This window comes from Centroberyx affinis, unplaced genomic scaffold, assembly GCF_046629955.1.
Source record: "Centroberyx affinis isolate AG114_WGS23_722 - 3 ecotype Tasmania unplaced genomic scaffold, CSIRO-AGI_Caff_v1 ptg002649l_1, whole genome shotgun sequence".
NCBI lineage: Eukaryota > Metazoa > Chordata > Actinopteri > Beryciformes > Berycidae > Centroberyx > Centroberyx affinis.
The window spans coordinates 233-15,809 of record NW_027280841.1 but is presented as its reverse complement, the minus strand read 5'-3'; the positions used below and the strand labels follow the sequence as shown (position 1 = coordinate 15,809).

Genomic DNA, 15,577 nt, shown 5'->3' with positions numbered 1-15,577 from the left:
GAGAGAGAGAGAGAGAAGTGCTGCTTCAGAAACACAGAAGGGCATTTCCAAAGCTCCCTCAGCCGCCTCTCCCTCCCTCCACCACCCCACCCCTCCACCCCTTCCCTCTCTCCAGTCTGTCTGGCTATTTATGGTAGAAGGCCTCGACATCCAACGCGACTGAGACGAATTCTGAAGGCTGAGTTCACGGCATCGGGATAATTCCGACCTGTCGGTGTACAGTAGGGACGGGAAGCTTCAAACAAACCTGCATTTGGTCAGTAAAAGTGGAAGTGTCAGGTCAGATCCACTACAGTTCACGGTGTTTGAAGTGTCCCGATCCAGACTGCAGTGTTTTCAGAATACATAGCTAATAGTTTCATAGACAATTGGAATTGTCCACACAGTTCAGTTCAAGCCAGTTGTGTGTCTGGTATAATTTAGTGACCGCTTTCAGTTTTCACACATCCTAACTTGTAGTCCTGACTCAGGACATGTTTCTGTGAGGCAGCTGGTGACAGCTAGGTGCTGCTCGTTAACAGTTTGGTTTAAAAAGTCATCCCAATCGACACGCAGCGGCTAAGGGTCTAAGCACCTTGTAAAATTGGTTCCGTTTATAGCCTCTCCAAAGTCTGGAATGTTGATTTTTTTGATGTGTTTTTGTTTCCCCCAAGTCTGGGAAAAGGTCTTCTGCATAAATTCCTCCTGAAATAGGCATATCCCTATAATCTATTTATTTTTACATAACAATATCTTGCTCAATATAGAGCGGGCTTGTGCCAACATGGAGCAAATTCAAAACAGAGGTCTTGTACCTTGTAAAGAGGGGAAAGAGGAGATTTGACATTTATAGACATAAATTCATTAAGTTAAAACGTTTTACAAACACAGTTGACAGAAGGTAAACACCCACAAGAGCCGTGGCTCAGAGCCAAGGCACAGATTTGCAGATTCAGCCAGACTATGAAAACAGCACAAACACTGACGTATACATCCTTTTTTGCGTGTGTGTGTGTGTGTGTGTGAGGATGATCTTCGTGCGAGCGCAGTTGCGCTGAATGACGTGTCTATTTTTTTGTAAGCGATGACAGACTGTATTTTCGCGACGTGCAAGTGTGTTTCTCTGTATACAGTGTGTGTAGGTGATGATGGTCAGCCTGCCCATGAGTGAATACTTATGGAGTGAAGTTGTATGCAAGTCTACACTATGAATGTGTACTGTAGTAGCTGAGGAAATTTTCATTGAGTCTCTGTTATGTGACCATGTTTGGTAAAGCTCTTCAGGCACAGACTCTGACCAAGCCCCTTGACCGGCACACACACACACACACACACATAGCAGAGCTGGTTTCAATCAGAGACCAACAGTGGCTTAGACACCTCCCTCCCGTTCCCTTCTTTCACTTTCCCCACTCCTTCATCTCTCTCTCTTTCATCCCTATTTCAGTCATCCTCTCATTTTACCCTTTCATCCCCCTTTGAATCTGTCTCCGCCTGGACATCACTCTGTCTTTTTTTGTTGATTACCTCCGTCACTTTCCTTTCGTTACACCGCCTCACCCCCCCAGACTAACTGACATGCAGAAGAAAATATGGAATGATGTGAGTACTGCCTCTCTCAGGTGCCAGCTACCAGTAGCAGGTCTTGGCTTGCCTGGGTAGAAATGCCTTAGGACCACCTCACAGCTGACTAATGACTGGTCAACTATACTACTGTCTGATTGTATTACACCTACAGGGCTTTACACTGCATACAGCTGGACATTCTCATGCTGACGTTATTGTTCTGACACCAAGGAGAGTACTGAAGTCCTTGGTACAAAAGGAAACTAAAGTTGACAGAGTAAAAAGAAACATTACATTCCTAACTCCTAATCAATTAAAATATACAACAAGGGAAAGCCAAAATAAAAGAGTCAAGCAACTTTTTTCCCCCCCGTCTTCAACTTTATTGAAGAACAAAACTTTCAAGTAAGTCTCAGCTTTCAGCGCTACAATTACATCATCATTAGTAGTGGTCATTGTAGACGACAACAATCTGAGTCACAAGGTAATGCTGAGACATTGACCCTAAGGCCTGTGTGTAGTGTACGCTGCTTCACATTAAAATCTCCAGAAAAAGACAATCGTAACAAGAAATTGCATTGCATTAAAAGACAAAATAAAAAACAGACAAAAGGAAAGAAAAAAATAAACTCCACTGGCAAGTCATTTGATCATCATTTTGTGTTCAATCATTCTCTTTACAACCGCAATCATATTCTTTACCATTATACAAATGTTGTCATCCTTATGACTTATTCAAATTTGTTCCATTCTAATTCATTGTGCATCTTTAAATAGGATCAAATTTACTATGTATTAAATTCACAGGGAACTGAAATCATCCTGAAAAACAAAAAATGGGGCAAAAATAATAGCAATACCTCATTGCCTAAATACTGTATGTAGCCTGGAGAAGACTTGTAGAATAAACTGTTGAAGTACCAACTGCCTAGCTCTGATGCAGCTGTTGTTATGATGTACCCCACAAAGAGAGACACACTATCATCCAAGTGAAACAAGTACAATGATCCGATCAGTGGTTTAATTACTACAGTGTACATCTGGTCTCTACTTGATCTGAAGACAGGATGTTGAGGCGATGTGTACCTTCTCTAAAAACACCATGAACGTTGGCCTCCCCAAAGACACAAAGGCAACATGGTTGTTCCATTCTGATACAAGACTTTGCACAGAATACATGGTATGGCCTCACAGTAGCAGCCTTTTCAAAACAATCACCATAAGTTCATTTGACTGTTCCATCATTCTGTCAATTTTCAATCATCCCAAGGTTGTGAGATACAGTACAAATATCAGGTTTTGAAATATATTCCGTAGAAAACTCCCACACGGACAAGTACCAAAACTCTCAAGTCAACAGCTTGTCCAGTCTTTGGACAATTAGGCAACGCATTTTTCTATCTGTGTATTTTCATCATATACACTAGACCTGAACCAGAGAGCAGCCGTAGTCTTAACTCAAAAGCATCCAAAAGCGGATTAAAGACGCTGCTACAAAATGTGTCTCAGCATTACTGGACAGCCAGTCACAGAAAAAACTCCTACACTGTAGTTAAATTATTATAGTTTCTTGACTAAAAGTTATTACAATGTTCTTTTGCAACTCTTCACAGCTTTGAGTTTTGGAGGCCTGGGAAATGAGATGTGAGCCTAGCCACCAGCCATCTATATAGCCGAACAAGCTAATGTCAAAAAAAAAAAAAAAATTTGTTTTCCAGTCTCATCACCTTGGACACTTTCAGCTCATCTTAATGCCACTAAGTAACCCATCACAACATTCATAGAGACATGCCCCTGTATTCAGGAGAGCAAAAACAAACACAAAACAGGCTCCCCGAGAGGGATCAGCTTTGGATAATAATACTTGGCCGGATTAATCATTGTGCAGGCAGGTTACAAAAATATATACATGTACAGTATACATATGGAATATAGAGATAATAAGAGGAACACAAGAGTCACTGGATTTTACATTAAAAAGGTCATGCTAATCCAAATCTCTAGCTGACTGCATCACATCCGCTGTTTGTGTGAAGGCACAACAAGTTCGCCCCTCCTCTGTGGTGACAGACAGAAATACAGGAGGTCAAAGGGTTATTGCTCCATAGGGAGTGTGCTTTATAGTTCCACAGTGAAAACACCTACCTTCTCAGACCCAGAACTATCTATCCAACTATAGATACACACAGAGACGTAAGCAGAGAGGAAAACAGGAATAAACGTGGTTGCAGGGTCCAAACGCGTCCCCAGCTTGTAGATTCCCATCCAAACCACTATGTTTTTTAGTTTTGAGGCAAACCAAATCTAAACATCAACTGTATTCTTAGTAGTCTGTAATGATATTAGCCATGTTGACTTTTATATTTGTCTCTGCTATTGACAGACTGTAAAATGGTAAGAAATAATAAATTGGTAAGAACCAGTAATGCCAACAGGCCTAAAGAGAAACTGGTAGCATCAGTAGTGAGTAAGCTGTATCCCGCATGTACCTGCATAGCCTGTGTGTATATATAGACGTGCAGAAGGAGGGGACAGGGGAGCACAGGAATCAAAAATACATGTACATGCATTCAATATGCTCTGAGAGGCAAAATACATTGGATTAAATGAATTGTTGTGGAAGACAAACCCCTTTTAACATTAGATTAATGCAATGAATATTTAGATGTTATTCATCTATCTCGACTATTCACTAAGGCATCACAAAAGTATGTCGATCTTACCATGCTTTATAGTGTTGATTTAAATTGATCAGAGCAATTTATACAAAAAACAAACATGCAGCTTGCCAACTTGCTTTCAACAGTGAGAGCATATTGACCCTACGTCTGGCCATGATTCTCAGATTGGTACATCCAAATGAATTGATCGTATGATTATCTGTATTAGAGACTTTTTAAAAATGTCATATTGCTAGCATTCCTATGGCTAACATTCTGCAGAAGGAAGAGCACCATGTGGGTGTTTTACAAGGGCACCACATACAGCTGCATATGCATGCACATGCATGTGAGAACGGTACACATTCGCACACGCATGTGCACATATATGCACACTTCCAGGTTAGAGAATGAACCTTTTCCACCCCCTCCAGAAACACTGAACCTGTCTTGCTCTCAATGAGGTTCTCACAGAGTCACTGAGAACAGGAGATAAATGGAAGTATAAAAGCCTCCAGGGGTGTCTTCTAAGACACGCTAGACACACTTCTGTAAAACAGTAGTGCTGTTCTGTTTCACTGCGTTGGATGGGATAAGCTCCAGAGACGGTTAGCAGAGAGGGAGAAGAAGAGTGGAAAGCTCTCTCAGGCCCTCTGAACCAGAGATATTACAGGAGATATCTTTTTTTTCTTCAAAAAGGCTAAAATCCCTCTTTACAGTAAAAAGAAAAAGCAACACCCGTTGATTATTCTCATGGCAGAGGGACTGAGTCTTTATAAGGCTGGGGGAGAGGTAGAACAGAACCAAAAGATCAAGCTGGATAGTGGACCTCTATCCAGTGAGGCAGAGGGTTGTGATGAATGTGATGTGAATAAGACGTGTTGCTGTGGCTGCCAAGGGCTTGAAGCTGAGTAACAGAGGGGGAACGAGAAAATAAAGAGAGACCCAGACGGATGACTGGTCTTGAGGAGTGCACAGTAAAGCACAGCCATGCCTACATGATGAATACTGAAAGGCAAAATCATCCAGTGATAAGCTGAGGATGCCGGAGAGCTGGTTGGGATCATCAGTCCCCGATCCACATGTCCTTCTCTCCCCTGCATGCTTACTCTAGGTTGGAGGGGCAGTCTTTCATTACAGACAAGATTAAAAAGGAGGGTTGGAGGGGCATGGCTGGTGATATAGGCAGGTGCCATTAGTTACAAGGAGGCCACAGCAGGTACAGTATGTATTGTATAAGAGGCATTATGGTGTCTTTCTGTCTCTCTGTCTGTGAGGTCTGGCAAACTGATGAGTTTAAGACAAGAGCCCTATATATTCACAAACACTGTATGGCTCTGGTGTGAGAGGTCTTTATACTGCAGGCCAAGCAGGAGGGCCCATCTCCTCCAAGTGTGGACGGGATATGAAAAGGGCAACAGAAAAGGCCTCCAATAGTTCAGGAGCAATAGAGAGTGAGAGTGGGTTGTCTTCTGAAGGGGGGCTAAGTTCTAGTTAGACTTGATGATCTTGTTCCTCTACAATTATTGCTTTCCTGTCTTTCACAGGCACTTCAGATGATTGGGCTTTGGCTGAAGTTGAGAGTGAGAGGAGAGAAATGGGAAGGGGTGAGAGAAAAGGGGGAGAGAGAGAAAGAAAGGGAGAGAGAGAGAGAGAGAGCGAGAGAGAGTGAGAGAGAGAGCAAGGATGCTAGTAGTGATGATAGAGAAAGGGAGAGATTGGGGGGGGGGGGGGGGGAGTCAAAAGTGTGCTTATCAGCTCTACCTTGTCATCTCCAACCAAAGGCCATCACCCAGCAGGGTACCAGTCTGCCAGTGAAAACACTGGGACTGCAAAGGCTGGTGTCGAGTGAGTGAAAGAGCAGTCTCCTTGTCCTGTGTCACTCTTACCCCTGTCCTATACCCAAAACTTCAAGGAGATAGAGGGCTGAGGTTGTGGGGAAGGGGGACACCGAGGCTGTAGCAAAAGAGAGAGGCTGGGAGGGGGGGGTGTGGGGTACAGTAAGAACTTCCTAGTTGTCCAGCCTCCCTCCCTACTAATGTCTGTGCCTAAACATCCTTTCTCCCTGTGTTCCTCCACTCTACATCTCTTTAGTCTGTGTGGTTGTTCACATTATTCTTCTTGTCTGAGGAAGACGTCGACGCCTCTGCCCCTTCTTTAGCCTTGCGCGCTCCGGCCCTGGTCAAGACCTTGTAGCAGCCGCGGGTGATCTTGTACATCCAGATAGTGTTCAAGATGTCCAGGGCGATGCAGGAGGTGATCCAGGCCACCTGGGCGCCCAGGCCCAGACGCTCAAAGGCCTGCGTGCCGAAGGTGGCGAAGACGCTGGCCCAGTAGGAGGGCATGACGGCGATGCGCACCAAGAAGAACACCACCGCCATGGCAACGCCGTTTAACACCACCATCCGGTCCGAGCGAGGGTACTTCAGTGCCTCATAGAACCACCTGAGGGGAAAAGGACATTAAGACATGCCAAGCAGGAAAGACACAGAACGTGTAAGCCATATGCGTGTAAGCGATGGGTGATATGAGTGGTAAGCCATAGGATGATGGAGGGGCAGGAGTATGTTTACTAGTAAAGCTGACTTACCGTTGATTCACAAAAGGTGTTGATAACTCTGAAATGAGGCGAAAGTTGGCGAAGTAGGGAAGCACGCCACGGGTCTGCAATGACCAAATAAAAATGCTACCATAAATACAGACAAGCAAAATGACACAAATATGCTGAGTGGCTGATATCTTCAAATTATGTAAACAATCCACTATTCTAAGTAACTACTTAAGTAAGTTTATACAGTTTGGGTCTCTGAAGAACGTTAGACTCACCAGCACATATCCATATGCATAGAGCGCCGCCAAGTGGTGACAGACGAAAAAGCTGTCCCCCATAGTGCTCCAGTTACAGGCTAGCAGCACAAGGTCTAGAGAGAACAGGGTGAGCGGCAGATCAGAGGGCAGGCAACACTAGACATCTGCTTGACTAGGAGGATGTTTATGTACATAACCTCCCTACAAATCTAAAGAGCAGCAACTGCACCAGTAGTGAAACCAAGGACAAGGATAGTAAAAAAGGATTAAAAAGTAAAAACGGGTTGCTGGTAGAGAAGTGGACAACACATCATTTAATGCCATTTATGGTTAATATTTTTTCTTGATGTGAAATCTAAACTCTAGTCCTAACTTTTATAGCACACAAAAAGTAGTTACTGCTGCTTGGCTTTGTAGGGAAGATAACAGAAGATCTGTTTGAGTGAAGTTATATTGTAGACTAGATCAAAGATCAACTTTGGTTTAAATTAAACAAAACACAGCTCACCATAGAGTAGGTAACCACAGGTAATGGCTACATTTAGTTTGACAAGATTAGGATCACCCCTGTGGAACAGCAACAAAACACAGTGTTAAAACGCTTTAAACACAGTTATAACACTACAGGCCATTACTCAAGGTAAACAAGGAGGGGAAAGCTACTTACTATTCTGGCAAAATCTAAAGCACTCTACACACAGTGTTCTTTTGATCAATAATCTACTGCTGTTACAAGCACACCCTGCAACGTCGCAAACTAATTAATGTATCAACGCAAACACACTAATCATGAATCACTGAGTAAAGTCAATCAAGATTGATTGTCTAATGTCGATGGGCCTCAACAGTTACTGTGAAACCCTTGTGACCTGGTTAGGTCTTGATTAAAAAGAACCGCATGTTGACAAAGCAGCAGGAGATGTTGACAGAGGTTGGGCTTCTGTTTACCCGCTGTGTCTGCCTGTGAGGGTTTGTGCTGTGTGTGTGTCCACAACAGGACAAATATATCTGATTTAAGTGTTTTTGAGTCTTATATTAGTATATCTACATTACTGCCTTTTCCCCCCTTTTACATGAAGCGTATGTTGAGTACATGTGTGACCTGGATGGTTATGTTGGTTGGACCAAGTTTCTCAATAAATAGTAGTAGTTAGTTCAATCCATAGACTAGACCCTTAACTTGCTCTGCTGACCGTTAGCCGCCCTTGCCGACGACATCTGCTAAACGACTGTAGTCAAAATAACAATGAAGGTGTCTGTGCTTCAATAGACATCCGATACTGGTATCAGTCGCAAGTATCGTATGGCAAATGGCTGGTGTGTAACAGAACACCACAAGCACACATAAACATGCACACTCAAATGTCCGTGCACACACACATACACATATGAGGGCTTACTTCACCCCCCAGATGACACTGTGCTCACCGCTGTCAAATCTGTTAAGTCAGAGATTGGTCAGTACACAAACTACCTCCTCTATGTACTTAGCTGTAAGCCGTTAGACTGTGTACATACAGTATACAGTATGAGAGTAATATCTCCTCTGGCCTCTATGGACATGAAAGCTAACAAAAAACACACTAAGGCCTGTGTGACATTAATGCGATTTTTCTTGCATCACTCATGGCTTGAGATTGGCGTGTCCTGAATGAGTGACTTCATAAAGCTAGAAATTCTGGAATTTCTTATTGGTCACATGGTTACTGAAGCATTTTGTTTCTTCCTCCTTGGTTATGTATCCATCCTAATGTCTGTTTCGCAAGAGACAACTCCACATCCTGTTTACTGATCAGTCGTATCACTTCACTTCACTTCATCACTTCACCATATATATATATATATATATCTATATCTATATCTATATCTATATCTATATATATATATATATATATATATATATATATATATCTATCTATCTATAAGCTTGGGTAACACCCAACCTAAGTGATAGCCTGATAGTCAAAGATAAATAACAGGGGCAGTCCAAGAGTCCAAAGGCTCCTTGATAATCACATCAGTGTGATCCGGCTACAGTATTATTAACTGTAAAACCACACCCATCTCTAAATGTACGGCTAACTCTCTGGACTTTGGCCAATAAACTACGACAATGGCCTCTTCAGAGGAATGGAACCTTTCACACAGAAAATAGAACTTGCATAAGTGTCTATGATATAGACTTCATAGGTGATCAAATTTAGCCTAGAATATAACAATAATTTATAATAATGTATGATAATAATTTATAATAATGTATGATAATAATTTACATTCCTGCATGAAACACCGCAACCAATTTTCACCTCAACTCAACACAACCCTGAAATGTCATCTGTTCTCAACTGAGCTGGTTCTCCATTCTCCTTAGCCTAAACATAACTTGTTTCCAAGTTCAGATAAGCCAATCAAGAAAAGCAACGGAGGCGCGGCAGTCAGACACACTGCATGTCAATTGAGTGGATTATGATAACAGCCTAGGCAGCGCCGCCAGCCAGAGTGACACGTTGAAAAGGCCGAAGCTGCTGCAAACAAAGCAGGTTCAAACAGTCTGGCTCTGGCCACTCTAGCACTATTGAGAACAGCAGGCCGAACAATACTGCTGTGTGACAGGTCTTAATGATGCTGTAATACAATCAGATTGACTGGAGAATTAACGCTTACACCACTCTAGTGTTGCAACGAGATGAGCTTTAATGCATTAGGATACTGCTGGGGCAAAAAACATAGCTAGGCTACGTGTTGGGAGGTAAAGGAGAGAAGCTAAGCTGGTGGCCGTGAGAAACTGAACAAAAAGGAGTAAGGAAAGAAACGGATATGACAAAATAGAAAAGACTAAGTTAGAACATCAATACTACACTAACACGAAAAGCTATACACAGAAACAAATGATATTCACCTTTTCCATCTCTTCCTATCCAAGCTATACAGAAACACAGCTGAAGGAAATAATGCGAGAGAAATCTAGACTTTACAAAAACCTCTCTCAGAAAATGGAAAGAAAAGGAGACATGGGGAGGAGGGCTAATATGCAAAACACTTGAACACTCTGCAGATGAAGGTTGGTAGCAGGAGCAGGAGGGGTGTGTGTGTTTGTGTGTGTGTGTGTGTGTGTGTCCCCTCTCCCTTCTCCACTCTCCTCCCCTTTGCCCCCCTCTCTCTTTCTCTTTTCTCCCCTTTTTCGCTCCATCAGCGATGCCGGCCGGGCCGACAGAGAGACAATAAGAGTGAGGGAGGTGTGCTGTATTGATTCGACAGCCAGAGACGTGGGGTGCTGCTACAAGGGACAGCTAGAGGCAGGAGGCTCAGGGAGGGGGGGGGGGTGTCACATGGGGAGGAGGGGCGAGGGGGGGGGGCAGAAGACTAGGCTGCTGTTGTTTGCTATGAAAAGGAGCCTTGTTGGTGGGATTCTACTCTGTCTGCTAGAGAGCCAGAGAGGAAGAGAAACAGAGGGAATGGGAAAAGAGAGTGTAGTGGGAAAAGTAGAGAAAGAGGAGAAGGAGAACAGAGGTATGGATATAAGGGAGATGGTGAGAGTGAGAGCTGGAGAGAAACGTGAAAAAGGATGATTGAGATATTGAGGGAGAGAGAGAGAGAGAGAGAGAGAGAGAAAGAGGGAGAGAAATTACCATTCCTCTTTTTCAGGATTCATTGATGCAAATAACACAGTCAGCAGTAGCGGAGAGAGAGAGAGAGACAGAGAGAAGACAGAAAAGACAATAATGAAAGGGTAAATCCACTGAATCTACGCCTCTCTGGAGACTCCACTGACAGATGAGATCTGTCCTCTCCTTCTCCCTCTTTCTTTCTGATGAAGGGAACGGCATCGCCATCGTTCCCTAGGCATTTAACCACCCACCCGCCAATCCTAGCCCTTCATCTGTTTCCTCCCTTCCCTTGTGAGCTAGTCATGGCTGCTGGTCTGAAAAGGCAGATGTGAGGAGACAGGTTTCTCTTCAAAACATCCAAAGCGTTCACACTAAAACTTGTGATTTTTTTTTTTACCTGCCAAAATGACAGTGACGAAGGCATAATGTGTCAGTGTGTTTGCTATGTTTGCCTCTTCCATTGAGTACAGTGTTTTTCTTTGATTTTTAGAGTCGACTTATCAAATAAATCTTTCTCTGCTTTGCAGTGGATGGATCTTTGCCTTTGTGTTGTCCATTCATATTGTTTATCTTAGACCTTGCCGGGTATTACCTCTTACTTATTTGCATCTCAATATCCTTCTGGCTTATTTCTCATAAGCCAGAAGGATAGCTTTTTTTGTATACCCGATTCACAAATTTGCTTTACTTTCTGTTCCTCTTACCAGACAGGGTCGGCATTGACGACATCATCGAACCACAGGATGTACAAACAGAAGAAGCCCACAATCAGGGCATGCACAGTCGACACCAACCTGGGAGGGGACGCAAACACACAAACACACGCACACACACACACAAACACACAAACCAAAATAGTAAACATGATGGTGCAGAACAATCGCAGTTTACAGTCTAGATGCCAACAATATTACCACTGAACAGGGAACATAACAATGGGCAGTAAATTGGGTCCAACCGCAATGAAGCCAAATGGATCAAAAATGTGTACGGGTGTGTTTGTGTTTGTGTGTCTGTCTTGTTAGTCCATGTGCATGTCTGTTCATGCATGCACTTCCATCCATGTGGCCTGCGTGTGTCTTTGCCCATGCAAGTGTAACTTCTATCCTATCAGGCCGGGTTGAGCATCACCCCTGACCTTTGGAGTGGTTATCTGGGCCAGTGAAGAGATACTCCAGAGCTCCGATGGCCCTTATCTCTGCTCAGCCGGACTCACAGTTCCTGCACTGTCACTGCACAGCCCCTGGGGCACAGCAGTCCCTGTCCATGGGCCACAGCTGCCGGCCTGACCCTGGCCAAGACTGGCACTACAGGCCAGCTACTGTATGAGTGGATGAGCCCATTATAACTGCTGGCATCAGGAGTTGGAGTTAAGTGTCTAAGAATGGAACAGCCATGGAGGAACTTGGCTAAAGGAAGTTGGTCAACAGAGTGCCGATGTAGCTTTGTCTGTGTGGGCTAAATTATGAAACTCATGTCCACTCTCCGTCTCCTGTTCCTGATTCTTGTATCGTCAAGTCTTTTTTTTTTTTTTTTTTTAATTATTACGTTTAAAAAGAGAAAGGATGCACAATTTAACAGAACAGAGCAGACAATAAAGAAAAGAAGTAGGGTCTAAAGACAACAGAAAAATAAAAAATAGTAAACCCCAGTCTCAGCCTTCTAGTTTCTGCTGCTCGTCACAACTCTAAGCATGCAACCCCTGCTGTTTCTGTGGGACTGCTTTCTCTCTTTCCCTCTCTCCTTTCGCTCAAGTCGTGGTTACATAAAGAACACACTGACACACTCAGAGCTGGCTGTTACGCAATGGTGGGCCACTCTGAACCGAACCATGGATGTTTGGCCTTTGACTTGTTATAGCCTGTTCCTTGGTTGACCCCCCACCTACTTCCCAAAGCTGCGCTCAGATATGGATGGACAGCCCAGTGTAAACTATGGTGCCATGGGTGAAGGGTTAACAGTATGGGCAGATAGCAAGAGAAATAGACAGGCAGACAAAGAGAGAGAAGGAGGGAGAAAAAAAAATCAGCCAACTACTGAGAGCCAGTGAAAGATGTTATGCAACCGCAAATTACTGCCCTTTGAACTTCACCCCTAAAGTTTCTGCTGGAAAGTTAAAACTGTTCTTTGCTCCATCAATACATTCAAATCACCACTGTAGTGGGGAGGAATGATGAGAGTTGGCCTGTGGCACATTCCTTGAAACAGATGGTGGTCCATTTCAACAGAGTTGCATCAACAAACACATTAGTGTTTGGTGAACTGGGAGTACAGTTGGGTCAGGTTGTCATGACCTCACAATTTTACTCTATAATACCAAACAGCACTGAAAACTATTTGTTGATAAATGTTGGGTGAACTGGTACAAAAACAGGCTAACAGCGCTTTTGTGTTTTACACATTTGTCATAAGATTCTTAAAAATATTCTTAAATATTCTTAAAATATTATATAAATATACAGACTGTGATGCTTTGTGATGCTTTCCCCCCGTATATTAATGCTACACACATACACACACACACACACACAAGTATAGACCATAAATTCTATTTATGATCCTTAATACTCAAGATATTTTTGATACTGAAATACTAAAACTAGTTGCCATAACAGGCATTGCAATGGTGTAGGCTATTACAGAAGTATTGCAGTATTGTACAGTTAGGACAATAGGTGTGCCACATATTGTTGCACTATAGGTGTGCAACTGCAGGGTAGCAGGGTTTGTATGACACAGCATGGTGTCTCCGTTGCCCAATGATTGCTCCGCTAGGCTGACTAGTACCGGATTCATCTGGTCTGTTGCACTAGTCAGACAGACAGGTGGGTAGACAGTCAGTCAGTGAGTCAATCATACAGACACAGGGGTATCTACAGTAGGGGGTAGCGGTGTTATTGCTGTTCCTGTGACCAACCTGGAGTTCCACTCTGTGAGCTTGGTGGGAGGCAGGCGTCCGTAGCCTTGCGTGATGGCAGAGGAGAGCAGCGGGCTGGCCACTGAGAAAAGTAGCTGGAACCCCACGAAGCTGCCAGCTACCACGGTCAACTCTCTCATCTCCATCACTCACCTAAACACAACAGGGGAGGGCAAAGGAAGGGAAGGGGAGGGTGAGAGCAGGATATAGAGAAGGTGATACACATGGACAGGTTCAATCGATGACTGTCAGTCATCCTGGGCACCGCCAGTAGAGGAACAGAGGTGGTGGGGGGGGGGGTGGCGAGAGAGGGAAAAGCGGTACCCTGCATCTTTCATCCAATCCACAAAGAGAGAGAAAGAAAGGGAAAGGGACAGAGAGGAAAAAAAAATAAGCCCAAGACATGGACTGTCCGGTAGTAGTGACAAGAGAGCTTCAGACAAGCAGGGCAGTTCATAGAGGGGGGCATAGAAGATGAAAGGAACAGGAGCAGCAGTGGAGCGAAGGGCAACAGAGGAAAAAACCAGGGTGGCAGAAACAGAAAAGGGTATTGGGTGTTAAAGAACCATTGGAAAATGTATATTTCCCCAGCATTTAGATTAAAACAAAAAAAAAAAGGTCTCCATTATTGTGCATATTTTGCAAGGGGATTACATTGAATTGTTTAGGACACACCAAAAATCCCTGGGAAGAAAACAAAGGCTGAGCAACGAAAGAAAAGAGGATTGTCAAGATGGAGCAAGAGTTTCAGGGGGAGTGAGACGGGGGTTGTGGGTGACTGCATAACACACAAGTTTTCAGGCTTACTTTTACTTGAACAATGGTCCTTTTTTTGCTTTTATTCGTATTTTAGTAATTCTATGCATTAGCCCTTTGGTATTTTATTCTGTTTCCTTCTTTATTTATTGTTCATGTTTTTATTATCTTATAAAGCTTTAAGTGTTAATATTATTAGCAGTATTAGCCAGAGACAGAGGAAAATAAGTGGTGGAACAATATGAATGAGGAACAGAGACAGACACCGGAAACTGCATGATCAACACGTGCGAACATGCATGCAAGTACACATTAACTGAAGAGGTCTCTGTTTACTCTCCCACAGCTCAACAAACTAGAAGCCTATCTTTTCACATTACAGCCAATTACTGGAGATGAAGGACTAAAATAGCACTGTGCTCGCCAAAACAGCAAAACCAGCTCTTGTTCAAATGGTCTTTTCCCACCACAGTTAAAGAAGAACAGTTCAGAAAAACAATCCTTGAGTCCACCAAGCCTTTTTTCCATTCATTGTCAATGAGTCTGGCATTAGGCCTACTTTGCAGATTTGAATCTTCTCTGGTTTCCTGCTTTGAGAGTGACTTGTTCAAGTTCAAGAACACTAATTAGAGTCTGCTAATAACAATTCTTAAAATAGGTGGCATTTTTAAATTTGTCCTATTTTGGTTCAGCCTAATGTTTTAATTCACCCAGACGTTTCTGGGGTCAGGCTGGAGCGTCAACCACTCATTCACTCCTGCCTGGCCTCCTTTCCTGGAGAGGCAGGATTAGGAGCAAGTAGGTTTCTAGTCCTCAGTCAGAGCTACACAGGCCCTTGACAAAACTAGCGGGTTGTGAGTGGTCCTCAGTGTTTAGCTACAGTGGCCGCGCAAAGCTGGAAAATTGCACCCACAGTTAATAAAAACTAACTACAACAAAACAAATCTGGCTTTGTTGCTCAGCCTCCACCTCCCACCGCTCAAAAACTATTATAATTACAGCAAAACTGTCCATATATTATAATATCAATATCCAAATAATATTCTTAAACTGCAACACTTACTAGGACTGATCCTGAAATGGGTGAGACCAACTACTGTAGAGAGCAAACCTGAATCTCAGAACCAAAATTATCCCCTAAATCTACAATAGGTTCTACAGGATCTACTGGGTGCTACTGTGGGTCCTCATTATGACTGATATATTAGTTCCTTTGCAACCGCTGCCAGTACAACATCTACTGTGTTGTAACCCATTCTGGACTCTGGCCTATTCTGATTAGA

At 43.3% G+C, this 15,577-nt stretch overlaps 1 protein-coding gene across 1 annotated transcript; it reads right to left on the bottom strand.

Annotated features, from left to right (window-relative positions):
* Nucleotides 1-5,979: 5,979 nt before the first annotated feature.
* On the bottom strand, nucleotides 5,980-13,687 carry tlcd4b (TLC domain containing 4b). The gene is made up of 6 exons (XM_071535033.1): nucleotides 13,539-13,687; nucleotides 11,326-11,415; nucleotides 7,522-7,580; nucleotides 7,032-7,126; nucleotides 6,796-6,869; nucleotides 5,980-6,650 (listed from the first exon to the last, which is right to left on the bottom strand). Exons 1-6 carry the CDS (start codon nucleotides 13,682-13,684, stop codon nucleotides 6,296-6,298), a joined length of 819 nt encoding a protein of 272 aa, XP_071391134.1. The 5' UTR covers nucleotides 13,685-13,687; the 3' UTR covers nucleotides 5,980-6,295.
* Nucleotides 13,688-15,577: the final 1,890 nt, after the last annotated feature.